Raw genomic sequence first — 19,757 nt, 5'->3', positions numbered from 1 at the left:
TCTTTTAATGATCAAAAGTAACAATTCAATCATTATTGTTATCATTTACACTGTGTGCGTGGGTATTCTCGGGATTCTCCCGTTTCCTCCCACTTTCTTCATTTCTCCCATTTAATTCATTTCTCATCATCACCGTCTCCTTTAGCCTAGCCATGGGACGTAATACTCGAGGAATTTTATTGTTATCATTTAGCAAAATAGATAAATAGAATAAAATAGTCTTATTTCTCTACTCTACTGTGATCATAAAGTCTGTTCAGAAATGAATGTTAATTACAATTTCAAATCAACATTATTTTATTTCTCTAACAAATATTACCAAACAGATTTTTAAAAAAATATATGCATGAATGTGTTTAACTGAAATAAGGTTCTAATTTAACTAAATTGAATTTGGAGAACTCAAGCTGTGAATGTACGGGTGAGCAGGTTTAAAAGGTTGGCAGCCCTGAATCCAATATGGCGGATTTCGAGATGGTTGCTGGAAACGTTGTATAATCTGTGACAGTTCTCCTTCCTCGGATATAACATGTATATAGATATTTTATTTCTGCCTGTCGCGTATTTTTAATTTCATGACTGTCCTAAGTCTTTTGGCCCACCCTGCATACAAGATTTATTCTAAAGAAAATCAGCGAACACGAAAGCGGACATTTGATATGGAGCGATTTAATACATATCAATATTTCTTTAACAAACCCTATGCCATAAAATAATTAATTTCTCTGGAAAAAATCCAGGAGAGGTAATTTATTCCTGGGAGTGAGTCCTATTCAGGTGATTTCTCAAAGAAGATCAGGAGAATTTGCTCATATTTCATAAATAAATGTGTCATTAATAAATATACCTAGGTATAATGTGTAAATTCCCTCTCTTGAAAAAATCAATCCATAAGAATATATTACTCTTTTTTTTTTAACGTTTTCCTTAAATATGATGATACTTGAGATTTTAATATTTCGTAAACAAAGATTTCATTAATAACTCTAATATATGGCGTGACAAAATTGGGCAGTTTATTTTTAGGGATGAGTTTCCTTTGAACGAAGTTTTCGAGTACACTTTCTAATCTTATCGTAGTTCAAAACTAAATGTTTCAGTAATAACTGCAGCATACGATTTAGTTTAAGAAATTGAAGCGAGAAATTGTAATACAGTGACTCGTATTACCTGTTATTTTTAATCTTATTTCGTGTATAATTACGTGTCCAAACTTGCGTGTTGAATATGAGTGAAAACTGAAAACATACACTGTGAATAAGAAAAAATGGTATTTAATATTCTAATATACATTTTTAAAGTTTAGTAAGAATTTGGTTTTGTGTTTACTAAGGCCTATTCCAGAAAAAGTCAATCACTGAAAAGTTGCTAGAAAGCAACAAGAACACAACATATGAAGATAGTACGTGTTACAACAGAAATTGCAAGGTGAAGAACGTAATACAAATGTGGTGCATAAGAACTCATTTGCGAAAAAAAACACTTTATTTTAAGGTGTGCTATAAACAGTTGTGCACTACTGAAAATATTTCTGCGGCTCCTTCATATTGTTTACTAGCATCAGTTACCCGGTTTGCTTGGTTAAATTAAGAAAAAAATAGTAATATGTTTCGTTAGTCAGTCACTTTTTACTGTTACTAAAGCGCTCGTTGATATTCGTCATTTTCGATGATTTTTATATATCCCCTCTCCTCCCCATGTTGCGGGCCACGGCATCGGAAGTGTCATGTTCATCTCAGCGACCCCGAAAAGTATGAATTCGACACTGGTATTGGTAATTTTGATTATATATATAAATTCTTCTCCCACAATTTTTGCAGGGCTCACTTAAAATGGCATCAGAATTGTCACTGTTCATCTCAGCGACCTCAAAAACTATAGATTCGACACTAATATCGGTCATTTTCGATCATTTGTAAATGTCTTTCCTTTCCTCTAAGTTACATCGTCAAAATGATATGACAAAAATCATCTCATGTTCGAACTTATTCTGGGTTGAAAATTTGATTGAGATCGGTCCTGTGGTTCAAGAGTTATTAAGTTTTATTTAATTTTATATATCTCTCCCTCCTAACTCCTCCCCTAAGTTCTATTGTCAAAGTGAATAGATAAATACAATCCCAGGTGGTTCAAGAGTGAAGTCACATAAAGAGTCACTTTCATTTTTATTTTTTACACATACAGGGTGGTTGGTAACTCCACCGACAAACTTTGGGAGGTGATTCCTTATATGAAATGAAAGAAAAAAGTTCTGATAAACATAGGTCTAGAAACGTCTCCTTTCAGAGTTATGAACCGCTGAAAATTCGAAAAATCATGTTTCGAAACGCCCTGCCTTAGAAACTATAGGATCTATCCCAAGCGGTTTAAGAAATTACAAAGGAACTGGTATGCGATCTATCTAAATATCCATGTTTTAACATCCTCCGTTATCGGCGAAACGAACGCGCCATTAGTACTTAAAGGAGTATCCCTATACCTCAAGTTCCTTTTTACAGTTCGTTTCGTCGATAACGGACTACGGTAAAACATGGATATTTAGATAGAGCGCATACTAGTTCCCTTGTAATTCCTTAAACCGCTTGAGATCGGTTCTGTAGTTTCTAAGGCAGAGCGTTTCGAAACGTGAATTTTCGAATTTTCGGCGGCTCATAACTCTGAAAAGAGACGTTTTTCGTCCTATGTTTATTAGAACTTTTTTCTTTCATTTTATATAAGGAATCACCTCCGAAAGTTTGTCGGTGGAATTACCTACCACCCTGTATATCTCCACCTCCGCTAAGTTGCACCGTCAAAGTTAAATTATAAAAATTATCCCAAGCCCGAACGTCATCTATATTGAAAACTTGATCGAGATCGGTTGGGTGGTTCAAGAGTTATTAAGTTTTATTTATTTTTATGTATTTGTTCCCTCCCCTAAGGTCTACCGTTAAAGTGACATGATAAAAACAACAATGATCCGAACTTCATCCATATTGAAAATTTTATTAAAATCGGTCCTGTGGTTAAAGCGTGATGAAGTCACAAAGACGGCCACTTTTATTTTTATTCTTTTTACATACATCTCCGCCTCCCCCTTCCCTAGGTCCTACCGTAAAAGTGAAATAACGAAAACATCCCAGGCGTGAACCTTATCTATGTTGAAAATTTGATCAAGATAGGTGTGGTGGCTCAAGAGTTATTAAGTTTCATTTGTTTTTATAGATTTCTCCCCTCCCCTTCCCCTCCTCTATGATAAAAACCACCTCAAGTCCATGTTGAAAGTTTTTTAAAGATCGGTCGGGTGATTTAAGCGTGATGAAGTCAGAAAGACAGTCACTCGTATTTTTTACTTTTTTTTTACCTATATCTCCCCCTCCCCCTCTCCTTCGTTGCACTGTAAAAGTGAAATGAAGAAAACATCCCAGGCCCGAACCTTCTCTATGTTGAAAGTTTGATCGAGATCAGTTGAGTTGTTCAAGAGTTATTAAGTTTTATTTATTTTCATATTTCTCCTCCTCCCCTCCCCTCCCCTCCCCAAAGATCTACTGTCAAAATGAAATGATAAAAAAAAAAAAAAACTTCCCAGGTGTGAACTTCATATATAATGAAAATTTGATTGAGATCGATCGGGTGGTTCAAAAGTAATTAATTCACGAACATAGTCATTTTTTTATATTTATTGATTTTTGTATATCTCCCCCTCCATCCTCTTCCCTACGTTGTTCCGTTAAAGTGAAATGGTAAAAATCACCCCAGTCCCGCACCATTTCTACATTGAAAATTTGATCGAGATCGTCCGGGTGGTTCAAGAGTTAAGTTTTATTTATTTTCTTTTATGTCCCCTTCCTCCCCCTCCCCTAAGTTGTATCGTCAAAGTAAATAGACAAAACACTCCGAGTCCAGAACCGCATCTACATTGAAAATTTGATCGAGATCGCTCGAGCGGTTCATGAGATTAAGAGGCACAAACATATTCACTCGGACAGTTCGGAAGATTCTTTCTTTGCTTCAGCGTCTGCTTCACTTGACCGCAAACCGTTCGATTGGCCTAACTCAGGATAGTTTGGTGGATTTGCACTCCACGTGCAACATTTATTTTATTCACCTCATATAACTAATGCTGCTTTGCTATAGTGGCAGTTAGCCAAATCAGGTCAAAAGGATATTGTGGGACCAAGTGAAGGACAGTAATCGTTTCCGTAAACACTCTTCAATATAAACGGTATTATGGACACTGCCAGTTGCCACAAACAGCCAAATTTAAGTTAACAGGTACATGTGACATGTTATATTAAGTATTTCGTTGGGAATTTGGTAATACAGCGGATCTTAAATTTTGCAGGCATGTCCCCTAGTGCTTAGCAAAAATAGTGTTCGTGGCCAGTTAATTGTTTAAAATCACCTTTACAAACATTTTCATCAGCCATCATATAACACTTAAATTTCGTCAGATATTACCCATAAAGCTTTCAAGCGCGCGATTTGTAAAAGATCTCTTTCAGTTGGGAGCAATCCGGTACATTTTGGACTTTATAACTATTTAACTATACCCTTTCTTCATTCTTCGCACATTTGATTTGGAAATATGTATACTCGGACACACCTTTCATTTCGTTGTAATAACAGTTTCACTTTCTGCTCATCTCCCCCCCCCCTCGTTCCCAAAACACGACTCCCATTTTATTCCTGATCCAGATTTTCGGTTTAAATACAATAAGCACAATTTTTTGAATTGTAGTTTTCGAAATCTTCTTGGGATAACTTTCTTTGTGATATGACCGGACTCTCCGTGTACTTGGAAGTAATTAATGTTCGCTTTTCTTCATGTTGTGATGCCATTTTACCTACAAGCAACATAACCAGCGATTTTGTTACACCGTCAGTACTTTGCCACCAACCATTGCAAATACACTTCTGTTCCCTAAGCCCACCTCTTAGTGGATATTTTTTTCTGGGACAGGCTTTACTGTACTTCATATTACTTGTAAACTTTAGATAATTTAAAAGAAATGTTTCTATAAATATTATAGTCTCTATTTGCAAATAATTTAAAGTTTCATTTGTTTTCTGTTTGTAGTTCAATTTCTTCACTTCACCTCCACCAAATAGGCCTATAATTGTTTCTGAGTATAAAATACCTAGTATATATATATCTGTATCCTGACGACGTAAAATATGGCGAGAATATGAAAAAATATATCAACGAATTTCTTATATATATTTTTATACTGTTTTTCTATCTTATAGAGTAAGTTTCATATCGTTCTCGAAGATTTCTACAACGAAGTAGGAGGTAAAATTCAAGAGCATGTTTCTACTATTCAGTACAATAGATAACAGAAATATAAACATACATGGTGCACCTGGCAGAGAAAAGGCTATAATAAGGTCAATGAGATGTAAACTTTTGATAGCTGCTTGTGAAGCAACTTAGAACTGGTATTCTGTCAATTCAGATATACATTTTTCTTTTTTTAAACGACACAATGCTTTGATAAATACGAGGGCGAGTCAATAATTTTCGGTCTATATTTATCTTTTATAAGAACTAAGGAAGAGAACACACTTACTTTAGTTTTCAGTATGACCTCCTTGTCTTACAATGTTTGTTTCAGCGTTCTGTAAGCTTTAGTATATCTTCATAATAAAATGATTTTTCTTGATGTTGCAGTCATGCATGCACCGCATCCGCAACTGTAAAGCTGACGTGAATCGGAGTCTTCTTAATACATACGTGGACCAAACAAATGAAAATTTGCCTTTGCTAGATCCGGACTACGTGCAATATGATTCAGTGTCTCTAAACACTGTTGAAGCGCATTAATAGTGAGAAATTCAGTATAAGGACATAAGTTTCATGCAACACAACACACCCCTGAAAAATAGACCTTGGGAGTTACAGGCTTCAGATTGTTATACAAAATCTCACTGTTACTTGCCTTGTATAAATTTCTAATATTGATCCATTTCGTCTCAGAAAACTGTCAACATAATTTTGAAGTTAACGGTTCTTATGAATTTATTTTTCACTGGTGAAGAAGGTTGTTTCTATTTAATGCTTTGACCCTTCATCAGTGAATGGTCATTTCTCGGTTGCTGACGATATTGGAGCGCACTCGTTCAATACTGTCATGTGAACAGGGTGAAGTTTGGTATACAGATCCTTCTTCGTGCATATTTGTTCGGTTCATCCATACATACTACGCCGTGGTAAAATACTTTTCCTACACTTTCGCTGAAAGTTGTCGATAGATTTCAGGGCTCTAGTATATCTTCTAACAACAGGAAATGGATTCGTTGTTCATTTTAGATGAAAATGAAAATCCTCTATCATCTGAAATAAAAAGAAAAAAAGAAGTGATCATAACTGAAACGGTTTTAATACAGTAAGTTTCTGAATTTGCATGCATATAAACAAATTCTGCATGAAAAAAGGCAGAAGTGCTTATTAACATTGATTCTCTTTCCTATTATTAAGCTAAGAAATTGTTGGGACATTTCATACATAATACTTCGATACTTACGGTAAAAATAACAATATCCCATTTTGGTCGACATTTGCTGAAAAAGTCCTTAGTATGAATAATCAGGATAAGACCTAGGCCTAAAAGGTTTTTACATAGTGAGTATTTAGCGAATTAGATATCAAGAATGAATTTAAAACTGATCTCTGCAACCGAAAGCAAAAGTGCTTGCCCATTGCTCAATTTTCTTATAGCAATAACTTCAGAATAAATTGACCAAACTGAATAATGATATTTTTGAAATATAAGGAATACAATTTACTTCATATTACCGTAAACCATATTCAAATGGTTAAAATTATTTTGAAGTTATTGGTGAAAGAAATTACAGTAATGGGAAATATTTTTTCTTTCTATTGTGGTTATACAGTATAAAATGGTTCTGCCAATTCAATACAATGATTCGGTGTTACCCGAATTGTGTTAAATTTTGATACAAGCTTGTTGTTACTTCAATTCCCTTGCATTTTGGAGTGAAGTGTTACAATGGTAATCGTTAAATCAACCACCTGACATGATGCGCAGTAGATTTACTAGCTACCATCGGTTGCCAAACACTACTTTGATTAAAAAATATTTTTAACGGACATCCTCCTTATGGAGGATAATAAAGTGTGAAATAAATAATTTATAAGTGGTTAAGAGGAACAAAACATAGTCGGCGACGAAGAGAAATATGCTGCAATCCATATAAATGATGTCAGATAATTCATACGCCTACAACACTATTTTTTTATAAGCGATTACAGTAAATAGGCTATAACACATTCTTCATTATTGGTATAAATGTCAAATACATTGTGTCGAGCTTTCCTCATAACAAAACTTAAAACTAATACAAAGTCTCACTGTTAGTTACCAGATGTTTCTGATATAGACTGAAGGCCGTGTGTACGACGAATGTAAAGTTGTCCCCCCCACTTTCAAATTTCGACTCGAAACCAACGCCAATAGTTTGTTTTTCGCTCGTTATTGATTATTTTGAAGAAAAAATAGTTTGTTTCGAAAAAGTTACGGAGATTTTCACTAAATAAAATTTGGGGGTGGGCAATTTCCCGCTGGGCTTTCTAGTATGAAATATGGACTCGAAACCGAAGCCAATCATTAGTTTTTCTTTTGTTATTGATTGTTTTGAAGAAAAAATAGTTTGATTCGAAAAAGGTACGGACATATTCACAAAAGAAAGTTGGGGAGGCCCACTTCACGCTGCCCCCCACTTTCAAATTTCGACTCAAAACCGACGCCAATCGTTTGTTTTTCTTTTGTTATTGATTGTTTTGAAAAAAAAAATCGTTTCTTTCGAAAAAGTTACAGAGATTTTCACTAAATAAAATTTGGAAGTAGACAATTTTCCGCTGGGCTCTCTAGTATGAAATTTCGACTCGAAACCGAAGCAGGGGCGTCATTTAGGGGGGCAGGGAGGGGTATTTCCCCCCTGAGTTTGAGATGTATATAGAATTTATCAATGTAGTAGTAGTAAGTCAGTGAAAAACGCGAAATTTTACTTATGTCAAGGGGTCTTGCCCCCCCCCCCCAAAGCAAAATCTGAAATGACACTACTGAACCGAAGCCAATCATTTGTTTTTCGCTTGTTATTGATTGTTTGAAGAAAAAATCGTTTGCTTTGAAGAAGTTACGGAGATTTTCACTAAATAAAATTTGGGGTTGGGCAATTTCCCGCTGGGCTCTCTAGTATGAAATATCGACTCGAAACCGAAGTCAATCGTTTGTTCTTCGTTTGTTATTGAATGTTTTGAGGAAAAAATCGTTTGTTTGGGACATATTCACAAAATAAAGTTGGGGGTGCCAAATTCATGCTGCCCCCCACTTTCAAATTTCGACTCAAAACCGAAGCCAATCGTTTGTTTTTCGTTCGTTATTGATTATTTTGAAGGAAAAATCGTTTGTTTCGAAAAATGTACGGACATATTCACAAAAGAAAGTTGGCGGGAGGGGCAACTTCACGCTGCCCCCACTTTTAAATTTCTATTAGAAACCGAAGCCAATCGTTTGTTATTGATAGTTTTGAAGAAAAAATCGTTTCTTTCAAAAAAGTTACGGAGATTTTCACTAAATAAAATTAGGGAATGGGCAATATCACGCTAGGCTCTCTAGTATGACATTTCGACTCGAAACCGAAGCCAATCGTTTGTTTTTCGTTTGTTATTGATTGTTTTGAGGAAGAAATCGTTTGTTTCGAAAAAGGTAATGACATATTCACAAAATAAAGTTGAGAAGGGAGGGGGCAACTTCACGCTGACCCCCTACTTTCAAATTTCGACTCGAAAACGAAGCCAATTGTTTGTTTTTCGTTTGTTATTGATTGTTTTGAGGAAGAAATCGTTTGTTTCGAAAAAGGTATTGACATATTCACAAAATAAAGTTGAGAAGGGAGGGGGCAACTTCACGCTGACCCCCTACTTTCAAATTTCGACTCGAAAACGAAGCCAATTGTTTGTTTTTCGTTTGTTATTGATTGTTTTGAAGAAAAAATCGTTTGTTTCGAAAAACGCACAGAAATATTAAAAAAATAAAGTTGGGGCAACTTCAAACTAGCCCTCACTTTTAAATTTCGGTTCGAAACCGAAACCAATCGTTTGTTTTTCGTTTGTTATTGATTGTTTTGATGAAAAAGTCATTTGTTTTGGAAAAAGTTGCGGAGATTTTCACTAAATAAAATTTGGGATAGGGCAATATCACGCTGGGCTCTCTAGTATGAAATTTCGACTCGAAACCGAAGCCAATCGTTTGTTTTTCGTTTGTTATTGATTGTTTTGAGGAAGAAATCGTTTGTTTCGAAAAAGGTAATGACATATTCACAAAATAAAGTTGAGAAGGGAGGGGGCAACTTCACGCTGACCCCCTACTTTCAAATTTCGACTCGAAAACGAAGCCAATTGTTTGTTTTTCGTTTGTTATTGATTGTTTTGAAGAAAAAATCGTTTGTTTCGAAAAACGCACAGAAATATTAAAAAATAAAGTTGGGGCAACTTCAAACTAGCCCTCACTTTTAAATTTCGGTTCGAAACCGAAACCAATCGTTTGTTTTTCGTTTGTTATTGATTGTTTTGATGAAAAAGTCATTTGTTTTGGAAAAAGTTACGGAGATTTTCACTAAATAAAATTTGGGATAGGGCAATATCACGCTGGCCTCTCTAGTATGAAATTTCGTCTCGAAACCGAAGCCAATCGTTTGTGATTGATTGTTTTGAAGGAAAAATCGTTTGTTTCGAGAAACGTAAAGAAATATTCAAAAAATAAAGTTGGGGCAATTTCACACTAGCCCCTACTTTTAAATTTCGATTCGAAACAGAAGCAAATCGTTTGTTATTGATAGTTTTCAAGAAAAAAAAGTTTGTTTCGAAAAACGTACGGACATATTCACAAAATAAAGTTGGAGGGCCAACTTTACGCTTCCCCCCGCTTTGAAATTTCGATTCGAATCCTACGCCAATCGTTTGTTTTTTGTTTGTTATTGATCGTTTTGGAGTAAAAAGGCTTTGTTTTGAAAATCATAAAGAAATGTTTACGAAACAACATTCTGATATGTGTAAATTTACCCTGATCCCTCCAGTCACAAATTTCGATTATAAACCAAAATCAATTGGTTGATATGCGTTTGTTGTTGATTGTTTTGAAGAGAAAATCGTTGGTTGCAAAGAATTCAAAGAGGGATTTACAAAACAAATTTCGGATGTCGACAAATTCACTCTGCTTGGTTTACTTACAAATTTCGATTCAAGACCAAATGGGATCATTTGATATGGGTAAAGGTTTGATTATTTCGAAGAAAATTAATTTGTTTCGAAAAACGGGGATATATTTACGAAATAATGTTAATGGAACGGATTTGTTTCTCTATTGTTGACTGTTTTCAAGAAAGAGGAATCACTTGTTTGGGAAAACAAAAAGAGAGATTACGGGGATATATTTCATTGCTTTCCAACTTTTCATTGCTTCTTCTGCTTTTAATTTTCTATTCAAATCTCAAGTTAATTATTTGTTTTTCGTTTCTTATAGACTGATTTTAAGAGAAAATAGTTTGTTTCCAAAAATAATAAGTCATTTACAAAATAAAATTGGGTGAAGGAACTTCACACTGGTCTTTCAAATTTCAAATTTCGATTCATAACTAGATTCATTCATTTATTTTTTTTTGTTCGTTGTTGATTGTTTTTAACAAAAATCGAAAATTATTAAAGATATGTTGATAATAATGTTGGTAGTTACCTTCACGCTTGCCTACACAGAGATAAATCCGTTATCCAGACAGCGGTATATTGTACAAATATCCTCATGATTACTAGAATAATCTGTACGGAGCATACCGTACGTTATGCATATGCTACATACTTTTCACGCTTGTACGTTAGATACGTCAAATATACTATATGTTACAAACGTCCATCTGTATATGAGATCCTTACAGCGAATACACAGTTTTTTCCTTCGTACGGAAATTACGTTTATTCGGAACACGTATACGGAAAGTATGTATAAAATAATGTTTGCTGTACCTTGAGTCCTAAACTACAGGATTTACACATGTAACCTACGATCTTTACGTACGCCACATACGTTTCTTTTTTCTCAATGTGTACTTCGAGAAGAGGAACGCAATCAATAGCGTACGCGGAAGTTCATCAAAGGCTTCAAGCTACTGAGTTCATATAATTTCAAGTGTTGTATATATATATATATATATATATATATATATATATATATATATATATATATATATATATATATATATATATATATATATATATATATATATATATATATAAGGGTAACCAAGACAGTTCTGTCGCTCTTTCACCCTCCACCTTCGAATATCGATATGTCACCTAAGACGTGCCTGGAAGATCAAAAATAGTTTCCATCACCATCGACAACGTTCTTGAAGACCATGGATTCCATCGCCCTAGAACTTGGTGGGCCGTGAGCGAAGAAAATATCAAGTGCATGTTGCACCTCTACTTGGGATTTGAACTAGCGTTCTCTAAACTGACTGTACAAGGAATGGAACAGGTAATATTCAGACGGTGCAATATCCGCGGAGTATGGCGGATGCAATAGTGTTTCTCACATGTCTAGCCAGTGTTCGCTTTAGTTGCTGCCTGAAGATCTTCGTTTCGTACACGTGTTGGTCTTCCGGCAGATGGTGCGTCTTCGAGTGTTTCGTCACCGTCCTTACAGTTGTTAAATTACCGCTGCACTGTCCTTATAGTCACGATACCTTCTCCAGAGGCCTGGCATATTTTCCGCTCCGCCCAGTTTGACCTTGTACAGCATACACGCCCTTCTGAAGCTCTATGGAGGTCCCACGTTCATTCCGTCCTTACGGAAGTTCACGGTGTAACTAAACTTCCACAACCAGGTAGTATGTTGGATATACGAGGGGGGCTGGAAAACTCATTAAATCACCAAGAAGAAATAAAAATTGAAACATATCATTATAGTCATTAGAAAGGTCATATTGTGAACCTCTCATTACGTATATGATCATTTTATCGTTCTTAGGCTTCCTTTGTTACAGGTTCTGTAAGAAGATATGGCTGAGGATCTAAGGATATTCGAGATGAATGAGCTTCGCAGTGTTATCAAGGTTTTTGTGCTGCAAGACAAATCCTCTATGGAAATTCACAAAACTTTGCAGTATACTTTGGGGGAACATGCTCCTGGATATACAACAGTAGCGAAGTGGGTGAGGCGTTTTAAGACTGCAGATGAACCTCGCTCAAGCAGGCCTTCAAATGCAGTGACCACGGAAAACATAGACAAAATGCATGACATGATTATGGAGGATAGGCATATATCAATCAAAAACATTACTGCGTGTGTGGGAATATCGCGTGAGCGTGTGGGTGTCATAATAGCAGAATATTTGGGCATGCGGACGGTCAGTGCCAAATGGATCCCAAAATGTTTGAATGCTGACCAGAAGAGAACACAGGTGCAGATGCCGCAGGAAATTTTTCAAAAGATCAATACCCTAGTGAGTTCTTGCACAGTCTGGTAACAGAAAATGAAACATGGCTGCACTATTATGATAGAGAGACTAAACAGCAATCCATTTAGTGGTGCCACATGGATCTCCTCGACCCAAGTTCCGAAGCCAAAGATCAGCTGGGAAGGTGCTTACATCGGTGTTTCGGTATAAGGACGGTGTCATCCTTATCAAGTATTTTAAAAAGGGTGAAACCATGAATGCTAGGGTTTATTCCAAATATTTGATTGACCTGAAGGAGGCACTAAAGAAAAATCGCCGGAGGAAAGTGAGCAGTGGTGTTCAGTTTCTCCAAAACAATGCACCTCCCACAAGGCTCATCAAACCATGCGATTACTGGTGGATCTGGGCTTTATCTGTGTACCTCACCCACTCTACTCACCTGATCTGGCTCCCTCCGACTACCACAACTTCCCACATCTCAAAAAGCATATCAAAGGCGAACATTTTCCAAAAAAAGAGGCACTCATTGCGGAGGTGGAGGGTTAGAAATGCAAGGGCAATCAACCTTAAATTTGCAAGGGTTAGAAATGTTGCAAAATCGTTGTGAAAAGTGTATTGAGCTTCGGGGGGAATACGTTGAATAGTGTATTAAAATGGATCTTCCACATAAATTTCTTTTTGATGAGTTCATTAACTTTCCAGCCTCCCCTTGTACCCACACCATCTACTGAATTTCGCATTTTCTCCATTCTCATTCAACTCACGTTGTGAGGGTAAATTGGACACAGATCTCCACAGAAAAAACGACAGAACTTCCTTGGTTACCTTAATATGTAACCAAAAGGTACGGCAAAATTTTTGACGGAGGGACTTCTTATGGGTAAACCCCCATGAATTGGCCCTCCAACTATATTCTGTGAATATGTCCGTACGTTTTCCGAAAAAAAAAAGAGTTCTTCAAAACAATCAATAACAAACGAAAAACGAACGATTGGCGACGATTTCGAGTCGAAACTTGAAAGTGGGAGGCTAGTGTGAAGCTGTCCGCATCAAATTTATTTTTTGAATATGTCCGTACGTCTTTCGAAACAAACGATTTTTCCTTCAAAACCATCAATAACAAACGAAAAATAAATGATTGGCTTCAGTTTCGAGTCGAAATTTGAAAGTGGGGGGAAACGTGAAATTGGCCTCCCAACTTTATTTAGTAAATATGCCCGTACGTTTTTCTTAACAAACGATTTTCTCTTCAAAACAATCAATAAGAAACGAAAAACAAACGATTGGCTTCGGTTTCGAGTCGATATTTCATACCGGAGATCCCAGAGGGAAATTGCACAACCTCAAATTTTATTTAGTGAAACTCTCCGTAACTTTTTAGAAACAGACTGCTTTTTCTTCCAAACAATCAATAAGAAATGAAAAACAAACGACTGGTTTCGGGTTCGAGTCGAGATTTCATACTAGGGAGCCCAGCAGGAAATGCACAAACCCAATTTTATTTAGTGAAAATCTCCGTAACGTTTTCGAAAGAAACTATTTTTTTCTTCAAAAGAATCAATAACAAACGAAAAACAAACGATTGGCGTCGGTTTCGAGTCGAAATTTGAAAGTAGGGGGGCATCGTGAAGTTGGCCCCCAACTTCATTTTGTGAATATGTCCGTCCCTTTTTCGAAACAAACGATTTTTCATCAAAATAATCAATAACAAACGAGAAACAAACGATTGGCTTCGGTTTAGAGAAGAAATTTGAAAGTGGGAGGGCAACGTGAAATTGGCCCCCAACTTTATTTAGTAAATATGTCCATACGTTTTTCGAAAGAAACGATTTTCTCTTCAAAATAATTAATAACAAACGAAAAACAAATGATTGGCTTCGGTTTCGAGTCGATACTTCATACCGGAGATCCCAGAGGGAAATTGCACAACACCAAATTTTATTTAGTGAAAATCTCCGTAACTTTTTAGAACAAACCATTTTTTCTTCAAAACAATCAATAAGAAATGAAAAACAAACGACTGGCTTCGGTTTCGAGCGAAATTTGAAAGTGGGGGCTAGTTTGAAGTGCCCCCCCAAATTTATTTAGTGAATATATACGTACGTTTTTCGAAACAAACGATCTTTTCTTCAAAACAATCAACAACAAACGAAAAGCAAACGATTGGCTTCGGTTTCGAGTCGAGATTTCATACTAGAGAGCTCAGTGGGAAATGCCCAACCCTAATTTGTTTTAGTGAAAATGTCCGTAACTTCTTCGAAAGAAACGATTTTTTCTTCAAAACAATCAATAACAAACGAAAAACAAACTATTGGCTTCGGTTTCGAGTCGAAATTTGAAAGTAGGGGGCATCGTGAAGTTGGCCCTTCCAACTTTATTTTGTGAATATGTCCGTACATTTTTCGAAACAAACGATTTTTTCCTCAAAACAATCAATAACAAACGAAAAACAAACGATTAGCGTCGGTTTCGGGTCGAAATTTGCAAGTGGGGGGCTAGTGTGAAGTTGGTCCCATCAAAGTTATTTTGAGAATACGTCTTTCGAAACAAACGATTTTTCCTTCAAAACCATCAATAACGAACGAAAAACGAACGATTGGCTTCGGTTTTGGGTCGAAATTTGAAAGTGAGGGTGGGAGGGCTACGTGAAGTTGGCTCTCAAACTTTATATAGTGAATATGTCCATACGTTTTTCGCAAAAAAAAAAAAAAACAAAAAACAAAAAAAAAAACGATTTTTTCCTCAAAACAATCAATAACAAACGAAAAACAAACGATTGGCTTGGGTTTCGAGTCGAAATTTGAAATGGGGGGCAACTTGAAATTGGTCCCCAAACTTTATTTAGTAAATGTGTTCATACGTTTTACGAAACAAAACAAACGATTTTCTCTTCAAAACAATCAATAACAAACGAAAAGCAAACGATAGGTTTCGGTTTCGAGTCGATATTTCATACCGGAGAGCCCATAGGGAAATTACAAACTCCAATTTTTATTTACTGAAAATCTCCGTAACTTTTTCGAAAGAAACGATTTTTTCTTCAAAACAATCAATAATAAACGAAAAATGAATGATTGGCTTCAGTTTCGAGTCGAAATTTGAAAGTGGGGGGAAACGTGAAATTGGCCTCCCAACTTTATTTAGTAAATATGCCCGTACGTTTTTCTTAACAAACGATTTTCTCTTCAAAACAATCAATAAGAAACGAAAAACAAACGATTGGCTTCGGTTTCGAGTCGATATTTCATACCGGAGATCCCAGAGGGAAATTGCACAACCTCAAATTTTATTTAGTGAAACTCTCCGTAACTTTTTAGAAACAGACTGCTTTTTCTTCCAAACAATCAATAAGAAATTAAAAACAAACGACTTTCTTCGGGTTCGAGTCGAGATTTCATACTGGGGAGCCCAGCAGGAAATGCACAAACCCAATTTTATTTAGTGAAAATCTCCGTAACGTTTTCGAAAGAAACTATTTTTTTCTTCAAAAGAATCAATAACAAACGAAAAACAAACGATTGGCTTCGGTTTAGAGTCGAAATTTGAAAGTGGGAGGGCAACGTGAAATTGGCCCCCAACTTTATTTAGTAAATATGTCCATACGTTTTTCGAAAGAAACGATTTTCTCTTCAAAATAATTAATAACAAACGAAAAACAAATGATTGGCTTCGGTTTCGAGTCGATACTTCATACCGGAGATCCCAGAGGGAAATTGCACAACACCAAATTTTATTTAGTGAAAATCTCCGTAACTTTTTAGAACAAACCATTTTTTCTTCAAAACAATCAATAAGAAATGAAAAACAAACGACTGGCTTCGGTTTCGAGCGAAATTTGAAAGTGGGGGCTAGTTTGAAGTGCCCCCCCAAATTTATTTAGTGAATATATACGTACGTTTTTCGTAACAAACGATCTTTTCTTCAAAACAATCAACAACAAACGAAAAGCAAACGATTGGCTTCGGTTTCGAGTCGAGATTTCATACTAGAGAGCTCAGTGGGAAATGCTCAACCCTAATTTGTTTTAGTGAAAATGTCCGTAACTTCTTCGAAAGAAACGATTTTTTCTTCAAAACAATCAATAACAAACGAAAAACAAACTATTGGCTTCGGTTTCGAAAGTAGGGGGCATCGTGAAGTTGGCCCTTCCAACTTTATTTTGTGAATATGTCCGTACATTTTTCGAAACAAACGATTTTTTCCTCAAAACAATCAATAACAAACGAAAAACAAACGATTAGCGTCGGTTTCGGGTCGAAATTTGCAAGTGGGGGGCTAGTGTGAAGTTGGTCCCATCAAAGTTATTTTGAGAATACGTCTTTCGAAACAAACGATTTTTCCTTCAAAACCATCAATAACGAACGAAAAACTAACGATTGGCTTCGGTTTTGGGTCGAAATTTGAAAGTGAGGGTGGGAGGGCTACGTGAAGTTGGCTCTCAAACTTTATATAGTGAATATGTCCATACGTTTTTCGCAAAAAAAAAAAAAAAACAAAAAACAAAAAAAAAACGATTTTTTCCTCAAAACAATCAATAACAAACGAAAAACAAACGATTGGCTTGGGTTTCGAGTCGAAATTTGAAATGGGGGGCAACTTGAAATTGGTCCCCAAACTTTATTTAGTAAATGTGTTCATACGTTTTACGAAACAAAACAAACGATTTTCTCTTCAAAACAATCAATAACAAACGAAAAGCAAACGATAGGTTTCGGTTTCGAGTCGATATTTCATACCGGAGAGCCCATAGGGAAATTACAAACTCCAATTTTTATTTACTGAAAATCTCCGTAACTTTTTCGAAAGAAACGATTTTTTCTTGAAAACAATCAATAACAAACGAAAAATAAACGATTGGCTTCGGTTTCGAGTCGAAATTTGAAAGTAGGGAGGCATCGTGAAGTTGGCCTTTCCAACTTTATTTTGTGAAAATGTCCGTACATTTTTCGAAACAAACTATTTTTTCCTCAAAACAATCAATAACAAACGAAAATCAAACGATTGGCTTCGGTTTGGAATCGATATTTCATACCAGAGAGCCCAGAGGGAAATATCACAACCCCAATTTTTATTTAATGAAAATCTCCGTAAGATTTTCGAGACAAACTTCTTTTTCTTCAAAACAATCAGCAAAAAATGAAAAGGAAACGATTGGTTTCGGTTTCGAATCGAAATTTAAAAGTGGGGTAGTGTGAAGTTGGAACTCCAAATTTATCTTTTGAATATTTCTTTACGTTTCACGAAACAAACGACTTGTTCCTCAAAACAATCAATAAGAAACGAAAAACAAACGATTGGCTTCGGTTTCGAGTCGAGATTTCATACTAGATAGCCCAGCGGGAAATTACCCAACCCCAAATTTTATTTAGTGACAATCTCTGTAACTTCTTCAAAACAAACGATTTTTTCCTCAAAACAATCAATAACAAACGAAAAACAAACGATTGGCGTCGGTTTTGAGTCGAAATCTGAAAGTTCATGCAGCGTGAAATTGTCCCCCAATTTTATTTTGTGAATATGTCCGTACCTTTTTCGAAACAAACGATTTTTTCTCCGAACAGTCAATAACAAACGAAAACCGAACGATTGGCGTCGGTTTTCAGTCGAGATTTGAAAGTGGGGGGCAGCGTGAAGTTGGCCTCCCCAACTTTATTTTGTGAATATGTCCGTACGTTTTTCGAAACAAGCGATCTTCTCTTGAAAACAATCTTAACAAAGAAAAAACAAACGACTGGCTTTGGTTCCGAATCGGAATTTAAAAATGGGGCGCTAGTGTGAATCTGGCCCCCCGAACTTGATTTTTTAAATATTTCTGTACGTTTCTCGAAACAAACTATTTTTTCTTCAAAATAATCAATAACAAACGAAAAACAAACGATTAGCGTCGGTTTCGGGTTGAAATTTGCAAGTGGGGGGCTAGTGTGAAGTTGGTCCCATCAAAGTTATTTTGAGAATACGTCTTTGCAAACAAACGATGTTTCCTTCAAAACCATCAATAACAAACGAAAAACGAACTATTGGCCTCGGTTTTGGGTCGAAATTTGAAAGTAGGGGTGGGGGTGGGGCTATGTGAAGTTGGCTCTCAAACTTTATATAGTGAATATGTCCATACGTTTTTCGAAAAAAAAACGATTTTTTCCTCAAAACAATCAATAACAAAAGAAAAACAAACGACTGGCTTCGGTTTCGAGACGAAATTTGAAATGGGGGGGGGGGCAACTTGAAATTGGCCTCCCAACTTTATTTAGTAAATATGTCAGTACGTTTTTCTTAACAAACGATTTTCTCTTCAAAACAATCAGTAACAAACGAAAAGCAAACGATAGGTTTCGGTTTCGAGTCGATATTTCATACCGGAGAGCCCATAGGGAAATTGCAAACTCCAATTTTTCTTTGCTGAAAATCTCCGTAACTTTTTCGAAACAAATTATTTTTCTTCAAAACAATCAATAAAAAACGAAAAACAAACGATTGGCGTCGGTTTCGAGTCGAAGTTTGAAAGTGTTGGGCTAGTGTGAAGTTGGCCCACCAACTTTATTTAGTGAATATGTCCCTACGTTTTTCGAAACAAATGATTTTTTCTTCAAAACAGTCAATAACAAACGAAAAACAAACGATTGGCGTCGGTTTTGAGTCGAAATTTGAAAGTGGAGGGAAGCGTGATGTTGGCCCCCGAACTTTCTTTTGTGAGTATGTCCGTACGTTTTCGAAGCAAAATATTTTTTTTTCAAAACTATCAATAACAAACGAAAAACAAACGATCGGCTTCGGTTTCGAGTCGAAATTTTATACTCGAGAGCGCAGCGGGAAACTGCCCACCCCCAAATTTTTTAGTGAAAATTTCCATAACTTTTTCGAAAGAAACGATTTTTTCTTCAAAACAATCAATAACAAACGATTGGCTTCGGTTTCGAATTGAAATTTAGAAATGGTGGTCTAGTGTGAAGTTGGCCGCTTAATATTTCTGTACGTTTTTCGAAACAAACGATTTTTCTTCAAAACAATCAATCACAAACGAAAAACAAACAATTGGCTTCGGTTTGGAATCGAAATTTGAAAGTGGGGGGTGGGGACCAACTTCACATTCGTGTATGGGCGCTTAAAATTACAGTATCAATATAGCTATCTGATACAAGAGGTTTTGAAATAGGATACAATACCTTTGTTACGTCATTTTTTTTAGGAAATGAAAGATGTGACCGACCACTAATGATTAATGAAGTTACTGATATTAGTATTAATGGTCTCTGTTGACAATGCAAGCTAGGGTGTTGCTAACAACACATGGTATGTGTAGA

At 35.9% G+C, this 19,757-nt stretch overlaps 1 protein-coding gene across 1 annotated transcript; it reads left to right on the top strand.

The window, feature by feature from the left end:
* The first annotated feature begins 12,060 nt into the window (after positions 1–12,060).
* Positions 12,061–12,528, top strand: LOC145671591 (protein GVQW3-like). The gene has a single exon (XM_081740780.1). The coding sequence runs from the start codon at positions 12,061–12,063 to the stop codon at positions 12,526–12,528; it is 468 nt and encodes a 155-aa protein (XP_081596906.1).
* Positions 12,529–19,757: the final 7,229 nt, after the last annotated feature.

Source organism: Thermobia domestica, chromosome 15 (assembly GCF_964235325.1).
Source record: "Thermobia domestica chromosome 15, izTheDome1.hap1.1, whole genome shotgun sequence".
Lineage (NCBI taxonomy): Eukaryota > Metazoa > Arthropoda > Insecta > Zygentoma > Lepismatidae > Thermobia > Thermobia domestica.
Note: the sequence above shows the minus strand (reverse complement) of the source record. Positions and strands in the feature narration are given on the sequence as shown.